The sequence below is a fragment of the Oryza sativa genome, chromosome 5, assembly GCF_034140825.1.
Source record: "Oryza sativa Japonica Group chromosome 5, ASM3414082v1".
NCBI classification, from domain to species: domain Eukaryota; kingdom Viridiplantae; phylum Streptophyta; class Magnoliopsida; order Poales; family Poaceae; genus Oryza; species Oryza sativa.
Window position 1 is genome coordinate 14,676,398 of NC_089039.1, and position 16,151 is coordinate 14,692,548.

General features: G+C 46.3%; 1 protein-coding gene, 1 long non-coding RNA gene and 1 other non-coding gene across 6 annotated transcripts; 1 reads left to right on the plus strand and 2 right to left on the minus strand.

The window, feature by feature from the left end:
• Positions 1 to 1,537: 1,537 nt before the first annotated feature.
• On the minus strand, positions 1,538 to 9,693 carry LOC4338391 (putative zinc transporter At3g08650). Of its 4 annotated transcripts, none has more exons than XM_066310524.1 (6): positions 9,489 to 9,693; positions 7,977 to 8,550; positions 7,111 to 7,395; positions 2,798 to 2,926; positions 2,600 to 2,697; positions 1,538 to 2,515 (listed from the first exon to the last, which is right to left on the minus strand). In XM_066310524.1, the coding sequence occupies exons 2-6, from the start codon at positions 8,382 to 8,384 to the stop codon at positions 1,702 to 1,704; spliced, it is 1,734 nt and encodes a 577-aa protein (XP_066166621.1). In that variant the 5' UTR covers positions 8,385 to 8,550; positions 9,489 to 9,693; the 3' UTR covers positions 1,538 to 1,701. The 4 variants fall into 4 exon arrangements, with proteins under 4 accessions (XP_066166621.1, XP_015639768.1, XP_015639766.1 ...); XM_015784282.3 differs by having other exon boundaries at positions 9,429 to 9,693; XM_015784280.3 differs by lacking the exon at positions 9,489 to 9,693 and adding an exon at positions 8,834 to 8,956.
• Positions 3,318 to 4,927, plus strand: LOC107276963 (uncharacterized). Its single transcript, XR_003242267.2, has 2 exons — positions 3,318 to 3,460; positions 4,717 to 4,927. It is a non-coding gene; the product is annotated as an uncharacterized lncRNA (long non-coding RNA).
• On the minus strand, positions 9,247 to 9,329 carry LOC112939144 (small nucleolar RNA Z159/U59). Its single transcript, XR_003242686.1, has one exon. It is a non-coding gene; the product is annotated as a small nucleolar RNA Z159/U59 (small nucleolar RNA).
• Positions 9,694 to 16,151: the final 6,458 nt, after the last annotated feature.

A 16,151-nucleotide genomic window follows, 5' to 3' on the forward strand; every position in this document is an offset into this window, starting at 1 on the left:
TCATAAATCACATGAACTTTATAGGCATAAAAATTGTGAGCGCTTCAAGTAGGTTTTTCTTGCCTTACATGCTTGACATATCTACCACGATAAAAGCGTTCGCTTGTATGGGTTCCTTGTCAATTGTCAACATAGGTGATAACAAAGTGCAAACCCTTTTCATATAATTTTCTAAAATGCTCTAGGCTTAATGAAATATTTTCCTAATGCCTTCAGAAATGAAAAGCATCGCCTAACATTATTCTCTACCATTAGTTGATTAAGACCTTGTCGAGCGAGCATGCCAAGATATATCCTCTCAGTTAACATGCAAGCCAGAGCATGACATTACTAACATGAGAGCAGAGACAATGGATGAAACCAAATAGAGTGGGCATGACAATGGCCAAGATCTTGAAAGGTGGTATGATGACTAGAATATTGAAATATGGTATAATGACCAAGAGTGGAGGCCGAACGACCTTCTTGATGAAATATTGTTATGAACCAAAAGACTCATTTCTTGGTAAAAGCCGCTCTATTTGTCCGCAATTAGCAAGGTTACAAAAGTGCTCAGGAAGCAACATGGGGCTAACATGTGGCTGCCATGTTTTAGCAGCATTAGAACCCTTAGATCTTAAATCAACATTTATAATGGTAAAAAGAAAAGTTGTGTGTGAAAGTCCAAATAATTTCATTAAAGTCTAGGTCATTGCATCAAAACCAATGCATATGGCTAAATAATTATAGTATATGTCCTAATTTTCACCCAGAGGTTATGGGATATCATCCTAAACTTTTATGATATTTGTACCTTTTCCTTGTTAAATTCTTTGTGAAATTTCCTCCATTACGCTAAACATCACCACATTATGTTGTGATTGTCAAATTGTTTATTTGGATCGGGGTCTATTAAATACTGTGACACTGAAATAAGTCTGCTATGGAAATTCAATATACTGCTGCAACGATTCACGGTAACACTTTCATATGCCTGGTCTATTTTACAATTCACATTACTGTCCATCACTCCATCTCATGTTCTCTGTCTTCACATCACCATAAAAATTCCAAACTTTGCTTGTCCTAGTGCAGTGTCCTGGGTTCTCCCTTAAAACTGGAATGAAGTATCAAGTACTATGAGTTGGAGAAACTTTTGGAATTATGTTGCTTCAGTACATGGTCCTTCATGCAACTTTTGGAGGTACGAAGAAGCTGTTATTTATTATAAACAGTAAAACACGGGATATGCCATAAACACGGTTGCTAGATTTGAGCTTGAACTAGAAGAAAAGCTGATCAGTTGCTACGGTTAATGAGTTTAATCTCCTGCAAACTAAATGGTTTTTATCCACCAGAATGAGTTCAGATGTACAGTTTGTCCATTTTACCCTAAAGTAGATATCCATCAATCAATAAAGCAGATCTTACAATAACTTTGCCAGTAATCCAGTATAGTACCACCTGGCACCATAAAAAGTTGAGTAAACCAGAACTTGCACACCACCTTTTTTTTCTTTCAAGGTTGGCAACAATCCACGGTTTCAGGACGAACAGGTGAAAAGACAAAAATTAAACCGGTATATATTCCATGCCTATTTCCCTTTGATTTGTTCATACAAGGGAATTCCTCAACCTGAACGGTAATAATTTTTCCATTCCTGTATCATCATTACACTGATATTACATGTTCTACAACTGTACCAGCAAAGAAAAGAAAGGTTATGTGACTGCTTCTGGAGCTGAGTTGCAGTAGGGAGTGTGCAAGCAAATGAATCTGGTCGACATCAGGCATACAGAGGCAAAGGCGAAACCTATCAAAAGCCCACAGATGCTCTTCCGCATGTCCAACCTTAGCGAGCGTTTGAAGACTCGGCCAAAGCTTGGAATCAAAGCACCACAGGCAATGACCATCCAGTAGTCTAGTCCACTGTAGTCAATCTTCGCGAGGATTGCACTGATGGCAGCGCTTGGCCCTGCAAAGCCGGTCAAAGCAGCGGCTGCCAAGGCTGCCCGCCAACTATCAGTGGCACCATATATGCAGCTCGCAACAGCAGCACCTCGTGGTAGACCATGAAGGGAAACTGGAAGAACCATGTAGCGCCCTAGACCATAAGCCTTGCGCGCAGCCACACCAAGTTGAAGACCTTCAGCATATGCGTGAAGGAAGACAGAACCGCAAGCAAGGAGCGATTGCAGTGTGAGGACACTAAGTGAGAGGCCTGAGGATGATGTAATTACATTAACAGAAGATTTCTTGCGGTTAACTAGCTGAAGGATGTTTGATGTGGCGACATGGTAAATGAGAGAACCTCCAATTAGGAGGAATAAGGTGGTAAATAGACCCATCTTCGATGACATTAGAAGTTGTAAAGGTCTCCATGCTGCGAGACGGAAGGCTATGCCTGATGCTACACCAGTCAAAAGAGGGTGTGGCATGCTGAAAGTAAGAGAGAATGCAACAAGTACAATTCCTCCAAAAAGAGGACCTAGTCCAAATACAAGTGATACCAAAAAGCCTGCTGTATCTTCTGAGCTGCAGATCAGAAGAAATTAATAACATCAATCAGAAATTCAAAGTACCCACATAGTACTCCGGAATTGTATAGAGGAAACTTACTTGTGGCCATCAGTAAATCCCTGAAGCACTGTACCCAATGTTTCCATGAAAGCAACAGCAAGCGTTCCGGCAGAAGCAACTTGAGATGGAGCAGCTTCCTGCATGAAAAGGAAAAGATGAGCAAAACTGCATTTACAAATCAATGGAACAGAAGATTCAGCCATTAACAGATCTTCTAACTAAATGATTAGAGTTCACCTTAAAAGCATCAGGAAGAACCTCAGCAATTACAATCCATATCATGCATCCAGCAGCAAAACCAGTACAAAAGGGAAGCACCTTTTGAAATGCATCGGCACAAAGGAATGCAGGGACAGCAACAATTGGCTGTATTAACCAAGAAAAATGAACACATGGTCAGAGTAGTGTGGAAGGCAAAAGAATGTCAGCACCAAAATGTAGCTTGAAACCAAGTTGGTATGCTGTTGCATACAAGTAGACAAACATTTCGCTCACAATGAAATACTGACAGGAAGTTGCACTATTGGCAAGTAAAAGGAAAATAATAGTGGCAATCCCCATTAAGGGCTTGTTCGGTTGGGCCGTTCTCGGCCGGGATCGGAGCCCAATCCCCGTGGAAAATCCCGGCGTGGAAAGGATACCGGCCCACGCAAGTATAGGCGTTCGGTTAAGCCCAGGCGAGATTTTATCCCGGCCCACCCCGGTGTTTTCCCCTCGTCATAGGCCGGGAAATATTCAGCTTCTCTGGTGGCGAGGAAAAAAATCCTCTCGACGCAGCGACACAAAGAGAGGGGGCGCTGCAGCGGGGACAGCTGCACAGCGCAGCGCGACTCCGACGCGACGGCGACGGCACGCTCTCTCCTCCGGCAGTTGACTCCTCCGGTGGCCACCTTCTCCCCGGTGAGTTCCTTCACTTCCTATCTCCCCTAGCCTCCTCTTCTAGTGTTAGGGTTTCTTGCGCCCGTGGCCTCGTGCTACTGCGGCGGCGCACGACGGTGGCAGGCATGGCGGGGGACGCCGCAGCATCACACCCCCTCACCATGGCGCCACTGAAGCTCTAAGCGCTATGGCAAGGAGAAGCAGGAAGACATGGATCTGTTCTTTGTTCCTCACAAGGTTTCTTGATTTATTCTTCTTTCTCCCTTGATTTGTTCTGAGTAATATTCCTAACTTAGTCTGAAGCTCTGATCATGTCCTTCCTGGATCTGATCCTCTGTTTGTAGTGCCCTAGTGAGAATATGCTGATTCTCCTGGTAGTTGAGTAGTTGAAAGACCACGTTTTCTGATTCTTATTGTGAGTTGTTTTAAATTTGTACATAAAGGTTATGAAAATGGTTTATTCTAAAAATTAGTTGGCAGGTAATAGTAATGCCACAAAAACATGCAGTGCGTAATAATATTGAGGCATCAGAAGTGAATGCTGTTCATTTTTCAGAAATACTAGACAACTGTTGTTCATCAGAAGTGATTCCAACAAGTTGTCTGCTCTTGTAATCTCACCCATACTTGACAGTGCCCATAATACAAGTAGATCAATGAGCCATTCCACATGCCATATTTTCTGAACAAAGTACAAAGTTCAAATTGAAGTAGTAAGAAAAATGAGTCATGTGCAGCTTTAGTTCAGGCCTGTAAAAAGCTCTTGGCAGTCGGCAGAATACAACTTACTTAAACTGAACTATTTTGGTACATGGTTCAAATGGTCTAAAAATTTTCCTAGGTTGGTCCATTTTTAGTAGATCTTTTTTAGAACCATCTAATGAAGAAATTCTGGATGTAAAACATGATTTTTGCAGCTATTGCTTGCTTAATCTGCAGACTACTGATTTTTGCTTCTACTGTAGCTACTATTGAATTCAGTTTTTTGCTTGCTCAATCTTATATGTGTCCTAATTTCATTTTGATATCTGAAGCACTGCTAGCAGTAGTCTCATATGCATGTCCATGTTTCTAGCACTGCTAGCTATTAGGCAAAGCACACAATACAGCTTACAAACAATCACTTGTCAAACTGAAAACTTGGTAAAAATGTTGCCCAGGATCAATAGTTGGCTGGTTTCAGGAAATTTGAGACAATTGCTCACTGCACGAAAGCATTGCCTAAATTATTGCATTTTACAACTGAAAACTGAAGGAAACTTCTTTCTTCTGTACAGGCTTTGGGAGGAAGTCTGAGAGGATGGTAGTTCAGATACAGAGTGAATGAGCAGACATGTACAAGATGATGGCTTTTTGCAGGAGCAACAAATGTTGATCTCTGAACCATTGTATATTGCTGATGTAACCATTTGGTCTAGGAGTCCTGGTGTGGCAGCTCACATTTATTTTTATAGCTCAAGTGAATCATGACATAGTTTCATCTTTTTCCTTTTTTATTGTCAAATTTCACTTCTATGACTGTATTTAGTTGTCTCTGTATTGTCAAGTGACCTCAAGCTTTGTTGGGTGATGCCTCCTTGCCTTAAACCGGATACAGGCCTTGATGATACTGCAATATTTTTGTTTTAATGATTAATCAATGTGGTTTTCGCGTAATTGATGAGGTTACTGCAATATTTTTTTACTGAAGTGTAATTTCATTCATGTTGCACTTTTCACTTATACAAAAATATCGGTTTGCAATATTTTTTTGCTATTCTAAACTGCCAACCTGAAAATCAATTTTGCTATTCTAAACTCAATGGACAGCGTGCAACGTTGAAGCAGGAAAGCACCAGTCCTTCTGTTGTTGCTGTTGCCTATTGCTGCCTTGACACGGGATTTAAGCAGGCGCACCAAGCCAAAACCGAACAAACGTTTTGAAGACAGGGATTAGGAAAATCAAGGGAATTCATCCTACAGGGATTAAGTGACATGGGAGGGATCCACTCAATCCCTCCCTGGATAGGTTCCCCTTGGGGGTTTAATCCCAAGGAACCGAACATAGCCTAAGTGATTATCTATGGCTTTGTTATTTTCCACAATATGGTCGTGATATTTCATTTAACACTTGAGATCCTTTGTGATGCGCCAATATTATCTCTAATTTTGCTTCTTTGTGATGTTACTGAGCTAAATTTCCTAAAATCTACAGAAGTATGCATAACGAGCTAGTGATAAGTTTGATGGCTTCTCACAAGTTTACAACCTCCCATTTTCAATTAGATGACACTTTAGAATGCGTGCAATCAAATCTCAAACTCTTAATTCAATGATATATGCAAAAACATTAAGATTTAATATGTTAAAATGACATTAATAGATTTGTCACAAAAAAGTACTTTCATGTAGTTATTTTTAAAATAATTCTCATGCATATATGATTTGAAAAGGCAACAATCAGACATGTGTATTGGAGAAGTGTTGATGCCCTGAACTGCAACTGAAAAAGAATGGAAGGAGCGGTAGAGAGGCATTCAGCAAAAGTTTCTAAGTCTTAAATGCTGATTTTACTCGAACAAATGTTAGGACCTTGGAGATGGCCATGTTTTCTTATTTATCAGGTTAGGGCGTTTAAGTCCTAGCATGTCCAGCTTCACAGATGGCCACCAAACATAAATGAGGAACTACCAGATATGCAAGCAAGATAGGAAATTGTGAAGAGTATGCCACCACAAAGAATGCTCCCTTCCCTTGCTACCATTATTATAATTGCACTAATAAGTAACGATCATAGCAATGGAAGAATTCCAATTTAAAAAATCAGTGGACAAAGATCATCATATATTATTCATAAAAGTAACTCCATTTCACAAATGCGCATGCATGCACCAATGTGCTATGCTGCACAAAAGAAACATGAGTAAATTACATTGGTGGTACACGAACTTGTCAGGTGGGTGCAAACTAATGCATAAACTTGTACAATGTTTGTGTTGGTGCATGAACTTGTCTGGTGCGTGCAAACCAAGGCCAAAAGGACACCATAAGGCTAATCTCATCGATTTAAGTGGTGATTAGGATGCGATGTAAACATGCAAGTGAGAAGACGCAATATAGACATATATATGTTCAATAAAAGGTAAAATAAGGCATGATTGTTGTTAGAGAAAGACATAAAAAACCTGAGTAATGATGCAAGGGTGTAAACAAAAAGAAGGTTAATGTAGGAACCGAGTTTATAAATATAGCATATCTCATACCCATCTCATATGTGCATATCACGTCCTAATCAACGTCCAACTTGGTAAAATTAGCCTTGCTATGTTATTTTGGCCTTGGTTCACAACCACCAGGCAAGTCCGTACACCAAAACGAGCATTTTACAAGTTTATGCACTAGATTGCACTCACCTAACAAATTCGTGTACCGCCAATGCAATTTACTGAAAGAATAGCACATGTACACACAGACACAAAAGTGAAATAGTATAGTAACTAAATTTATAGAAAAGGAAATTCAGATTGTAGCCCCTTTGCAAAAGGAAAAAAACTGATTTCACTTTTTCTGGCTACAAAACATGAACCACTATAAGTCTATAACTAAAAAATAGAGAACTCTTCATGTTGACTCAAGAACAAGGACATTTATCAGGTAACTCATATTTCAGTTCAAGGATAGAGCAAGTGCACCTGTGGTAAAGATGTTATGATACTCCATATCATTGCCTTTTGTGGGGATACACCCCTGGATGATAGCAACATGCTTACAGCTAAGCCTTCAGGTATGTTGTGTACAGCAATGGCTATAGTAACTAAAAGACCTTGAGAGAATCCTTTTGAGCCAGCAAAGGAAACACCCACACCAGAGCCCTCCCCAAAAGAATGGAGTGTCATTATTCCGACAACAAGAATAACTTTACTTGCATCTGCACCTTTTATATCGAGCATGCTTACTTCTCCATATTGCTCAAGAAACTGTGTAAAATGAAATAATACAAAATATCTAAGTAAGAGATAAATAACAAAAATACATGTAAAGAAATATATTGACGACAACCCAAAACACAACCATCAAACCAAACTGGTACGATGGTGAATGCACTTAATATGCAAGTACAATAGTGAATGCACTTTCAACATGTAATATTGAATATTGCACGCCCTCAATTTATTAGAATCTGATTCTTGGATTCAGGAGTCAGGAATAAGTAGGTTAAATGACAACGAAATTATGAGTATGCCAACATATATTAGGACAGAGGAAAACCCTTTTGAATGCCAGTGTTCTAACATAGAAGCTACCACGAACCACAACAATATGTGTATAAGTGAATTGCAATCTTAATTATGTTAATGTATTGATATGTACATTGTACATGCCATTTAAATGAACATATGAACTGAATGGGTCTTTATGACATCCATGACTAGCTCCGTCAAGTTTAAATACATTTGTACATGATTTGATATTTGTAGATTAGTGAAAATGCTAATGTACTAAATAGTACTCCATAAGTGATATCACAGAAAACTGAAGAGAATGAAACAGGAAGTACCTTCTTGCAAAGCCAGATGAAAAACCCTCCGCTCAAAATCCCAAACACAACCCAGCTCCCACTGCCATACATTTGCCCTTCCTGCACAAGATCAAAGCTCGCCGCTAACATCACCCCTGCCGCGAGTCCATTGCAAAGTCCCGCCCACTGGGCCTCTAGCTCCAGGAAAAAGAATGGCAGAGCACCCAAACCGGTGGCAGCGGCCATTGCAAGCGTCGACCACGCGACCGTAGACACCGGCACCTTCCCGCTCTTGAACCCATCCTGCCCGCCTGCGCCCTCAAGCTTCCTATCAGGCGCTTCCTGCACGACGCGCACAACGCCAACCTCTGTCTCAGCGACCGCTGAGACATCGCGGACAAGGACAAAGAGCAGGAAGAATAGGACCACTCCAACTCTTGAGTCCATGTTCACTCTAATGGAAGGCACTCATTCAGATTCAGAGATTCCCATGCCCCGGTCCAATCAATGCAACACGGTCAGCATCGGCAAGAATCATGAAGCAAAGCAATCGTCTCGGTCCAGCAAAACAGACCAGCAGTTCACGATTCCTGCATGGAGAGCTGCTCCAGCACTGCGACAGAAAGGAGCACAAACACACACATTTAGCACGATTCTCCGCACCAATTAGGAAGGAATACAACAGAACACGCAAGCTAACACAAAAAGAACGCATAGCTACTTCCGTCTTTTTCCCCCACCTCCCCGTACGCAACGAGCTAACGACAGCAACAAGGAAAGATCCAACCCGACATCCCCCGCCCCAATCCCTCTGGGGTGAGACATCCGACGACCCAACCCCAAGGAGGATCCCTCCGCAGAGGAAACCCCAATGACTGGAGCACGAGAAGACTGACCTCGATTCGATATACCGTCGCCGGCAGGCCGACGGTGAGGGGGGAGAGGGAGAGGGGCGGAGGAGGGGCCCGATTGGGATTCTCTCCTGTGGAGATCTAACTCGCGCTGAGAAGGAGGAGGAGGAGGAAAGCAAAGCAGGGTCGTCGGTGATATAGGCGGCGACGGGGGCGAGGACGGGGGGCGCGGCCGTGCGGGGCGGCGCACACGGATTTTGGGTGTGGGGGTGGGGGCGGGTTTCGTTTTGTCGCCGAAACCGTCACGGGCGGAGGGGAGAATTGTATATGTGCCACTGTTAAAAGCTGGTTTCGCTCGCTTACATTTTCCATAAAAATAACTTTTTCTCGGACCGTTTTGCCCCTGACCAAATCTCAACTAAAAAAACCAAAAAAAATGATAAGATTTGATCGATGGGAACCCCCAGTTCAGGTCTCCATATAGTTCTTCCACATTGCCAACTTCAGAAGAACGAAAGTATAAATTTACATCGTCGGAGACAAGATCGATCCAACAAAAAAGAGAGACCAAAAGAAAAGCAAAACACAAATAAAACAAAACCAAATCTACAGCGAAACGATCGGAGCAAAAGAATCGAACTTTTCGACGGGATGAGCATAGCAGGTCGAGGAGATCGATTGGAAGGATGAGAGAGAGAGCCTTCCATGGCGGCGGAGTTCACTGGGTGGTGGAGAGGAGAGGCGGCGCGGTGGGAGAAGCTGCGCCGGCGAGGTGGGGAAGAAGAGCGGCGGCCGACGTGGGGGAAGACGGCGGCGCGCTAGCTAGTGGATGCGGCGGCGCGCCAGCCGGGCGCCGGCGTCGTCGCCATCTGTTCTTCCTCTCCTCGATCTGTGTCTTCACGCCTGGAACAGACGAGAGAACGATACTGGTAGAGATGTTGATTTGGTCCAGGGGCAAAACGGTCCGAGAAAAAAATATTTTGATGAAAAAGGCCCAAGAAAAAAATATTTTGATGAAAAATGTTTTGCAATTGCAACAAACGGGAAAAATGGCATTCTAGCGAACGCCCACATCTTAACAGTGGCATTAGAGCGAATCCCATTTTAGGGATGGCATTCGAGCGAAGCCAGTTTTTAACAGTGGCATATATGCAAATTCCTCGGGGGAGGGAGGGTGGAGTCACGAGATCTTGTCTGGCGTGGTTACGAGAAGTCCATCGTGCCATGTCATATGGTGTGCGGGTGCTGGTGCGCGTCCCGGTTGCAGCAACATATATACGATCTGGGCTCGAAGCAGTGGAACTGGGAAGTGTAGGTAGGCAGCGGCAACGCGGTCAGATTGCAAATCTTTTTTTTCCATAAGCTAAAAATAGGAAACAAATTAAATAAATAATTATGTTCTAACCATATTTAAAAGCATAAGATATTCTATATCCTTCGTAGTGTTAACCTATTACTATATTAATGAGAATACTAGCCGCTAATAACGTTAGAGTGCATACTCCTACTAAACAAGAGTATGCATCGCCGCCAAAGACTTTTCGCAAGACGACTTATCGAGTTCTTCCCCATCGATCGAAAAAGAAGTTATTCTTTAGACTACTGGGACAAAGAATCTGCTCTAACACAAACGGTTACGAAACCTGATCGATTATGGGGCATGCAACCACGTATTTGATAAGCGCTAGACTTTAACAAGATATACATTAAGAAGCATTTGACTCTCACGTAAATAAAATAAAAACATTTGACTCTATTACTGCTAGGCCACACGTGCAGTTGGGGCTAACGGAGGTTTTTAATAGAAATTTAAATTGTGACGAGGTGGCACTGTTCCAATTCCCTCAAATTATAGCGGCACATAGCCGATATCATGAATAGTAGTGATATTTTTTCAAATCAGCAAAATTGCATGGCATGGATCCAATTAACCCTTTGTAAAAGTAGCCCTCGATATTTCTAATCTATAGTCCAATGTTTGTGTAAAATAAGTGAATACCATATATTTAAATAAGCAAACAAGTGATTCTAACATATTTAATAAAAAAATGTATTTTTGTTTATAACATATTATAATATAGCATTTTCTTTTACCCATAGCAAAGCATGAGCATTTTACTAGTACTCAAATATATGTGAGTAACAACCAATCCATTGATGAATGGACTATTGAACTCTCCACCCCCTCTTTTGAGGGTTGATGTTCATGCAAGTGAAACCTATTGTAGCCACATCATCAACGTCATTCCCTACCCAAAAAGATAGTTATCTGTCACCGAAAGATCCAACATATCATAAATGATACTCATATTTAACAGTTTATTACCATATGTTAATCTAACATACAACATCCCATCCTATCCTATAGTTCACACCCTTATGCTAGTTAAAAAAAACATCCCAAATATCACCCTAAGCCTCGCTCTTGGTTTGCTCGATTGAACCACTGGCTCAACCCGGTTCAACTAAAATGAGATATGTACTAAAATCACTAACACATACATGGCCTAGTGGTGGAAGCATGCCTCCAGAGGGAGGTTGGGGGGTTCGATACCTGACACGTGCCTCCTTGGACAGCTATACGACTCTTCCTCCCAATAAGTGGTATAATAGTCCGGTTTTACCCGGTTTTCTGTGGATCCGATTGCACACTGATCTTTTAGTTGGATCAGACCTGCCGGTTTAATCAGTGGTCTAATAGTCCAGTTTTACCCAGTTTCTGTGGATCCGATTGCACACCGATCTTTTAGTTGGATCAAACCTGCCAATGGTCGCCTCATAGGGTTTGATTGTGTTTATTTTCTTTGGTAGATTCGAAGTGAAAAAGATGCTCAACACGATCAAGGTCCATTTTTTTTGAAAGATGTGTCTAGAGTCGTATTCATCAATAGAAATCATATAACATATGTAAAAGAGAAAAATAACACGTGAATAATGATAAGTGAAGAGAAATATCAAATAAATATGAGTTAGGAGGACCTATTTGTAACCAATCGTTTTATAGGGGAATCTCATACTTTGGGAAGCAGATCGTCTGACGTTGGGCGGCCAATGTCAGAGAGACGTCGGGCGTCGATCCATCGTCCGATCGACATCTCGCAGTGCTGCTGCTTCCTTCGTTCCGTATCGCACGAGCGCAACGAATAAGGCGGTCAAACAGGATCGCAGTCAGCCCACGCCAGTGAAAATGGCCCACAAGCATCCTCATTGCCGTGTGCCGCCGCCGTTCATTGCTCTGTTTCTGGAGGGAAAAAAGGGCACCAATATACTCGGATGGAGGGAAAAAAAAGACCTTTCGGCTGCTGTTCTTATGGCGATGAAGATGGTGAATGAACAACAAGAAGCTTTTCTGCACTTAATCATAAAACTTCAGGGCTTTTGAAGCTTTTCTGGGCTAGGCAGCAGTGGTCACCCTTTCTCCTGTTTTTGTGCGGCTCTTGGCATTCCTCCGACGTGGGTGGTGGTGAAGAGCTTGGCGCCGCCGCCGCCACCGTAGAAGCCGTCGTTGTCGAGGACGCCGATGCCTAGAAGCTCTCACGTGGGGGAGGACATGGGGCCGAGGGCTAGAGAGGAGGGCGACGTCGAAGGAGTCTTCCTCGGTGGTCCGCTCCTCCCACACCCGTGTCGAGGAAGGCGGCGAGCCTCAACGGAGCGGCGGGCAGCCATGCTGGGATTGGTTTTTCTTTTCTTTTTTTTTGTACGACAGTGGACGAGCAGTCTCGTTCGTTTTTCTCCCTCTTCTCCCTCCACGGTTGCTTGTAAATAGGCTGAATGGGTCGTCCTCGCTGCGCTCGTGCGATGCGGAACGAAGGAAGCAACAACGCCGCGAGATGCCGATCGGACGATGGATCGACGCCCGACGTCCCTCTGTTGGCCGCCCAACGTCAGACGATCTGCTTCCCATACTTTGATATCTTGGGCGGTTTTTGCAATTTTTGCTTTTTTTTTAGGAAAAAGTGCATCGAAGGTCCCTCAACTTGTCGTCGGATTACAAAATCGTCCCCGAACCACAAAACCAGATATAAGTCATCCCTCAACTTACAAAACCGACTCACTGTAGGTCCTCAGGCGGTTTTGACCTTGGTTTTATCCGATGTGGCAACTGAGTCAGCGTGAGACCCACGTGGGCCCCATATGTCAGGTTGACCACGTCATCACTTTCTCTCTCTTTTTTCCCTCTTCTCTCCCTTCCTCCTCTCTCTCACTTTTTCTTCTTAGTCCGGGCAAGCCGGCGCAGCGAGGGCGCCAGGCAGGAGAGGAGGATGTCGGGAGGCCGGCGACCGGCGGCGGCCGCGACGACGTGAGAGCAGGAGGGCCTCCCCCCACGCCGCCCTCGCCGCTGCAGCCGATAGTGCGGACGCCAGATCTACGTCCATGGATGACGACGGTGGCTTCCTCGCGCTCCTAGTCGGCGGCATCCGCGTCCGCCTCGTCCTCCCGCGCCTGCCCTCCCACGCCGCCAGCCTCCGTCGTCTTTCCACGTGCGGCCATGGATGACGACGGCGACGACCTCCCTCTCCCCGTTGGCGCCATCCGCCTCCGCCTCGTCCTCCCGCGCCTGCCCTCCCACGCCGCCGGAGCAGGAGGGTCTCCCCCACGCGTGGAGGCCAAGGACTCCCTGACCATCGTCGCGCGGTAGTCGCCAGTCATTGATCTAGTGCCCCGTCCGCGGCAACCTTGAGGAGCTGTCATCGACCATGATTGATGCACCGACTGATCCTGCAGGGTGCCGTGCGCTTGGGTTCAACATGATCATGTCCTTCCTCATCGCTCTGGTCGTGAACGTGTCCATGAGCTACCTGCTACCCCACGCATCGATGAGATCAACGACGACGTAAAGCTAGCTACCGCGCCGCCATCAGCGTCTGCGCCTCTCTCGACCCGCCCACGCGTGGCTACTCCCACCGCCGCCCGCGCCTACTTCCACCTCCTCACCCATCGTCGTGGCGCCTGCCTGCGCCCAGCACGCCGCCGCCGCCGCGTCGCTACGCGGCCCACGCCACCCCGCTGCCCGTTTCCTGCCTCGCCCCGCCGGCCGACCCGCACGAGGGGATTGGGGAAGCCGGCGAGCTTGCGCCGCCCTGAGCACACGGCCACCACCCGGGAGCCGCCGGCTGCACCACCCTCCGGCCGCGCGCGCTGCTGTGGGTGGTAGCCTGTCACGCCCTGAAGTTCCCCTTTCCAGCTTTAAAATTTGTTAAATAAATTGCCTAAAGAAATTGTTGAATTAACCTAGAGTTGAATCCTTAACTAATAAATGCATTTAATAATCAAATTCGGCGTGGTGGAATTTTTCTTGAGTTCCCCATGCTCCAATACATTAACAAGATTTTTAGTGGGATTTTCAGAGCTCTCGAAATAATTTTAACCAATTAAAATAAGCAAACTGCAATCTTTAAATCCCAGGGAAAATCTTTTCCTCCTTTTCTTTTTCTTTTCCCTCCTTTTCCTCTTCTTGGGCCGTCGGCCCAGTCCACCCCGCCACCGCGCGCGCCCTCCTCCTTGTGGGCCGGCCCAAGCCGCCCCTCCCTCTCTCCTCGGGACGCCGACAGGTGGGCCCCACCTGTCGGGGTCATCCCCTTCCTCCGGCCGCCCGCCCTACGTCGGCAACCGCCACCGAAACCGCCGCGCCCACCTCCGCCGCTCCTCCCGCGCCCACGCCGCGTCGCCCCACGCGTCTTCCCCGCGACGCCGCCCTCTCCCCGCGTCTCCCGGCCCGCGCGTGCACCCGAAAAGGGGCGGGATTCGCATTTTGAATCCCCACATTTCCTTTCTCTCCTCCCCACGTCGCCGGCGAAATCGGAGGTCCTCCCGGCCACGTCCGCCTCCCCCTCCGCCTATAAAACGTTCCCCGTGCCCTCCTCTTCCCCTTTCCGCTCTCGCCGCTCCCTCCCGTGACTCCTACTGAGCTCGCGCCGCTCGCCGCCGCGCCGCCGCTCGCCGCCGCCTCCAGCTGCGCGCCGCCGCCACTGGAGCCGCCACCGCGCCAAGCCGCCGCCGCCGTTAGCTTCACCGCCGCTTGGAGCACCTCGGTCACCGCCTCACATCGCCCGAACCCCTCGGGAGCTCCGGTTTCCTTGCACGTCGGTGAGCCCCTCCATTCCCTTCAACTCCGGCCGGCCATTTTTCTCGCCGCGGGTTTCCTCCAATCCCCTAACCCCTCTCCTCTCCCTCCTTAGGTGCCGCCGCCGCCCGTCCGCCCCTCCTCGTCGCCAGGTCGTCGCCGCCACCTTCATCCCCGCTCCGGTCGCCGCCCTCCGGTGAGGAGCCCCTCTCCTCCCTCCTTCCCACTTTTCCCCGCTCGCGCCGCCGCTCTCCGCGCGCTTGCCATCACCTTCAGCCGCCACTGTCGACCTGTGCACCATCCGTCGCCGCCACTCGCGCCGCCGCTTGCCGTCGCCGGTGGTCGCGTGCGCCGCCGCCGCACCCCATGGCCGGTCGGCCGGCTTTGTGCCGAGCTGAGCCGTGCCAGGCCGCCGCCCGCACCGTCCGATCGGCCCCGGGCCGATCTGGGCCGTCGGTCCCGTGGACCGGCGGTGGACCACCCGCGTGGTCCTAGTCCACGGTGGACCGGCCCCTTGAGCCACTGCCAAGTGGGGCCCGCATGTCGGCGCCCCCTCCCTTGCTGACGTCAGCCCTGGGGCAATATTGCGCAATAAATATATTAAGGCTTTTCTTTAATAGTAAAAACACAGAGAATCTTCTAAAAATCATAACTAATTCATTCGAGCTCCGATTAAGTCCATTCAAGTATCAGTAAATTCATAAAAATGCACAGAATCTATTAAAAATGGTTTTGTTTCCTCTTTCAGTAGTCTTATAGCCTGTTTTGCTTGTGTGCTTTGTCTGTCGTGTATATTTCGGCCGTTTCGTCGATCCACGGTTTCTCGAAGAAGTTGCTGTGGTCTCATCAGTGCGAAAGCAAGGCTAGTCATACATTACAATTGATCATATTGTACCCAATTTACAAATGTCCCGCATTTCTATTAAATATTGCATTGTTTTACAATATCATGTGGGATGGGTCCTATTACTCAGCTATATGTTGTTTCCCTTACGCTATTGATAACTTGGGTATTAAAATGACTAGATGTTGGTTTAGGAGATGCTTAGCCATGCTTAGTTCAACTAGTGCACAAAAGGGGATCACATTAAAGCATAGACTTTGATTATTGGCATAGCTTTGGTTTAGTGCCACCGTAATGGTGTTGGTTAATTAAAATACACTACATGGTGGGCTGTGGGTGCATGGTTTTGTTAGTCGTGCCCATGGCGATTAAGGACCGGTTCGCGGGATGCCCTGGAAGAACTTACCGTACTTACCACAAGCCAGCGTGGGCAACGGCTGGGCTTGTAGTGTAGC

What these genes read in the sequence shown, in the direction of transcription:
- LOC4338391 (XM_066310524.1), bottom strand. Translation starts at nt 8,384, where the DNA reads ATGGACTCAAGAGTTGGAGTGGTCCTATTCTTCCTGCTCTTTGTCCTT. An exon ending in TCATAACATCTTTACCACAG is followed by an intron (nt 2,927 to 7,110) that starts GTGCACTTGCTC and finishes TGGTTAATACAG; the next exon opens with CCAATTGTTGCTGTCCCTGC. An exon ending in GGATTTACTGATGGCCACAA is followed by an intron (nt 2,516 to 2,599) that starts GTAAGTTTCCTC and finishes TCTGATCTGCAG; the next exon opens with CTCAGAAGATACAGCAGGCT.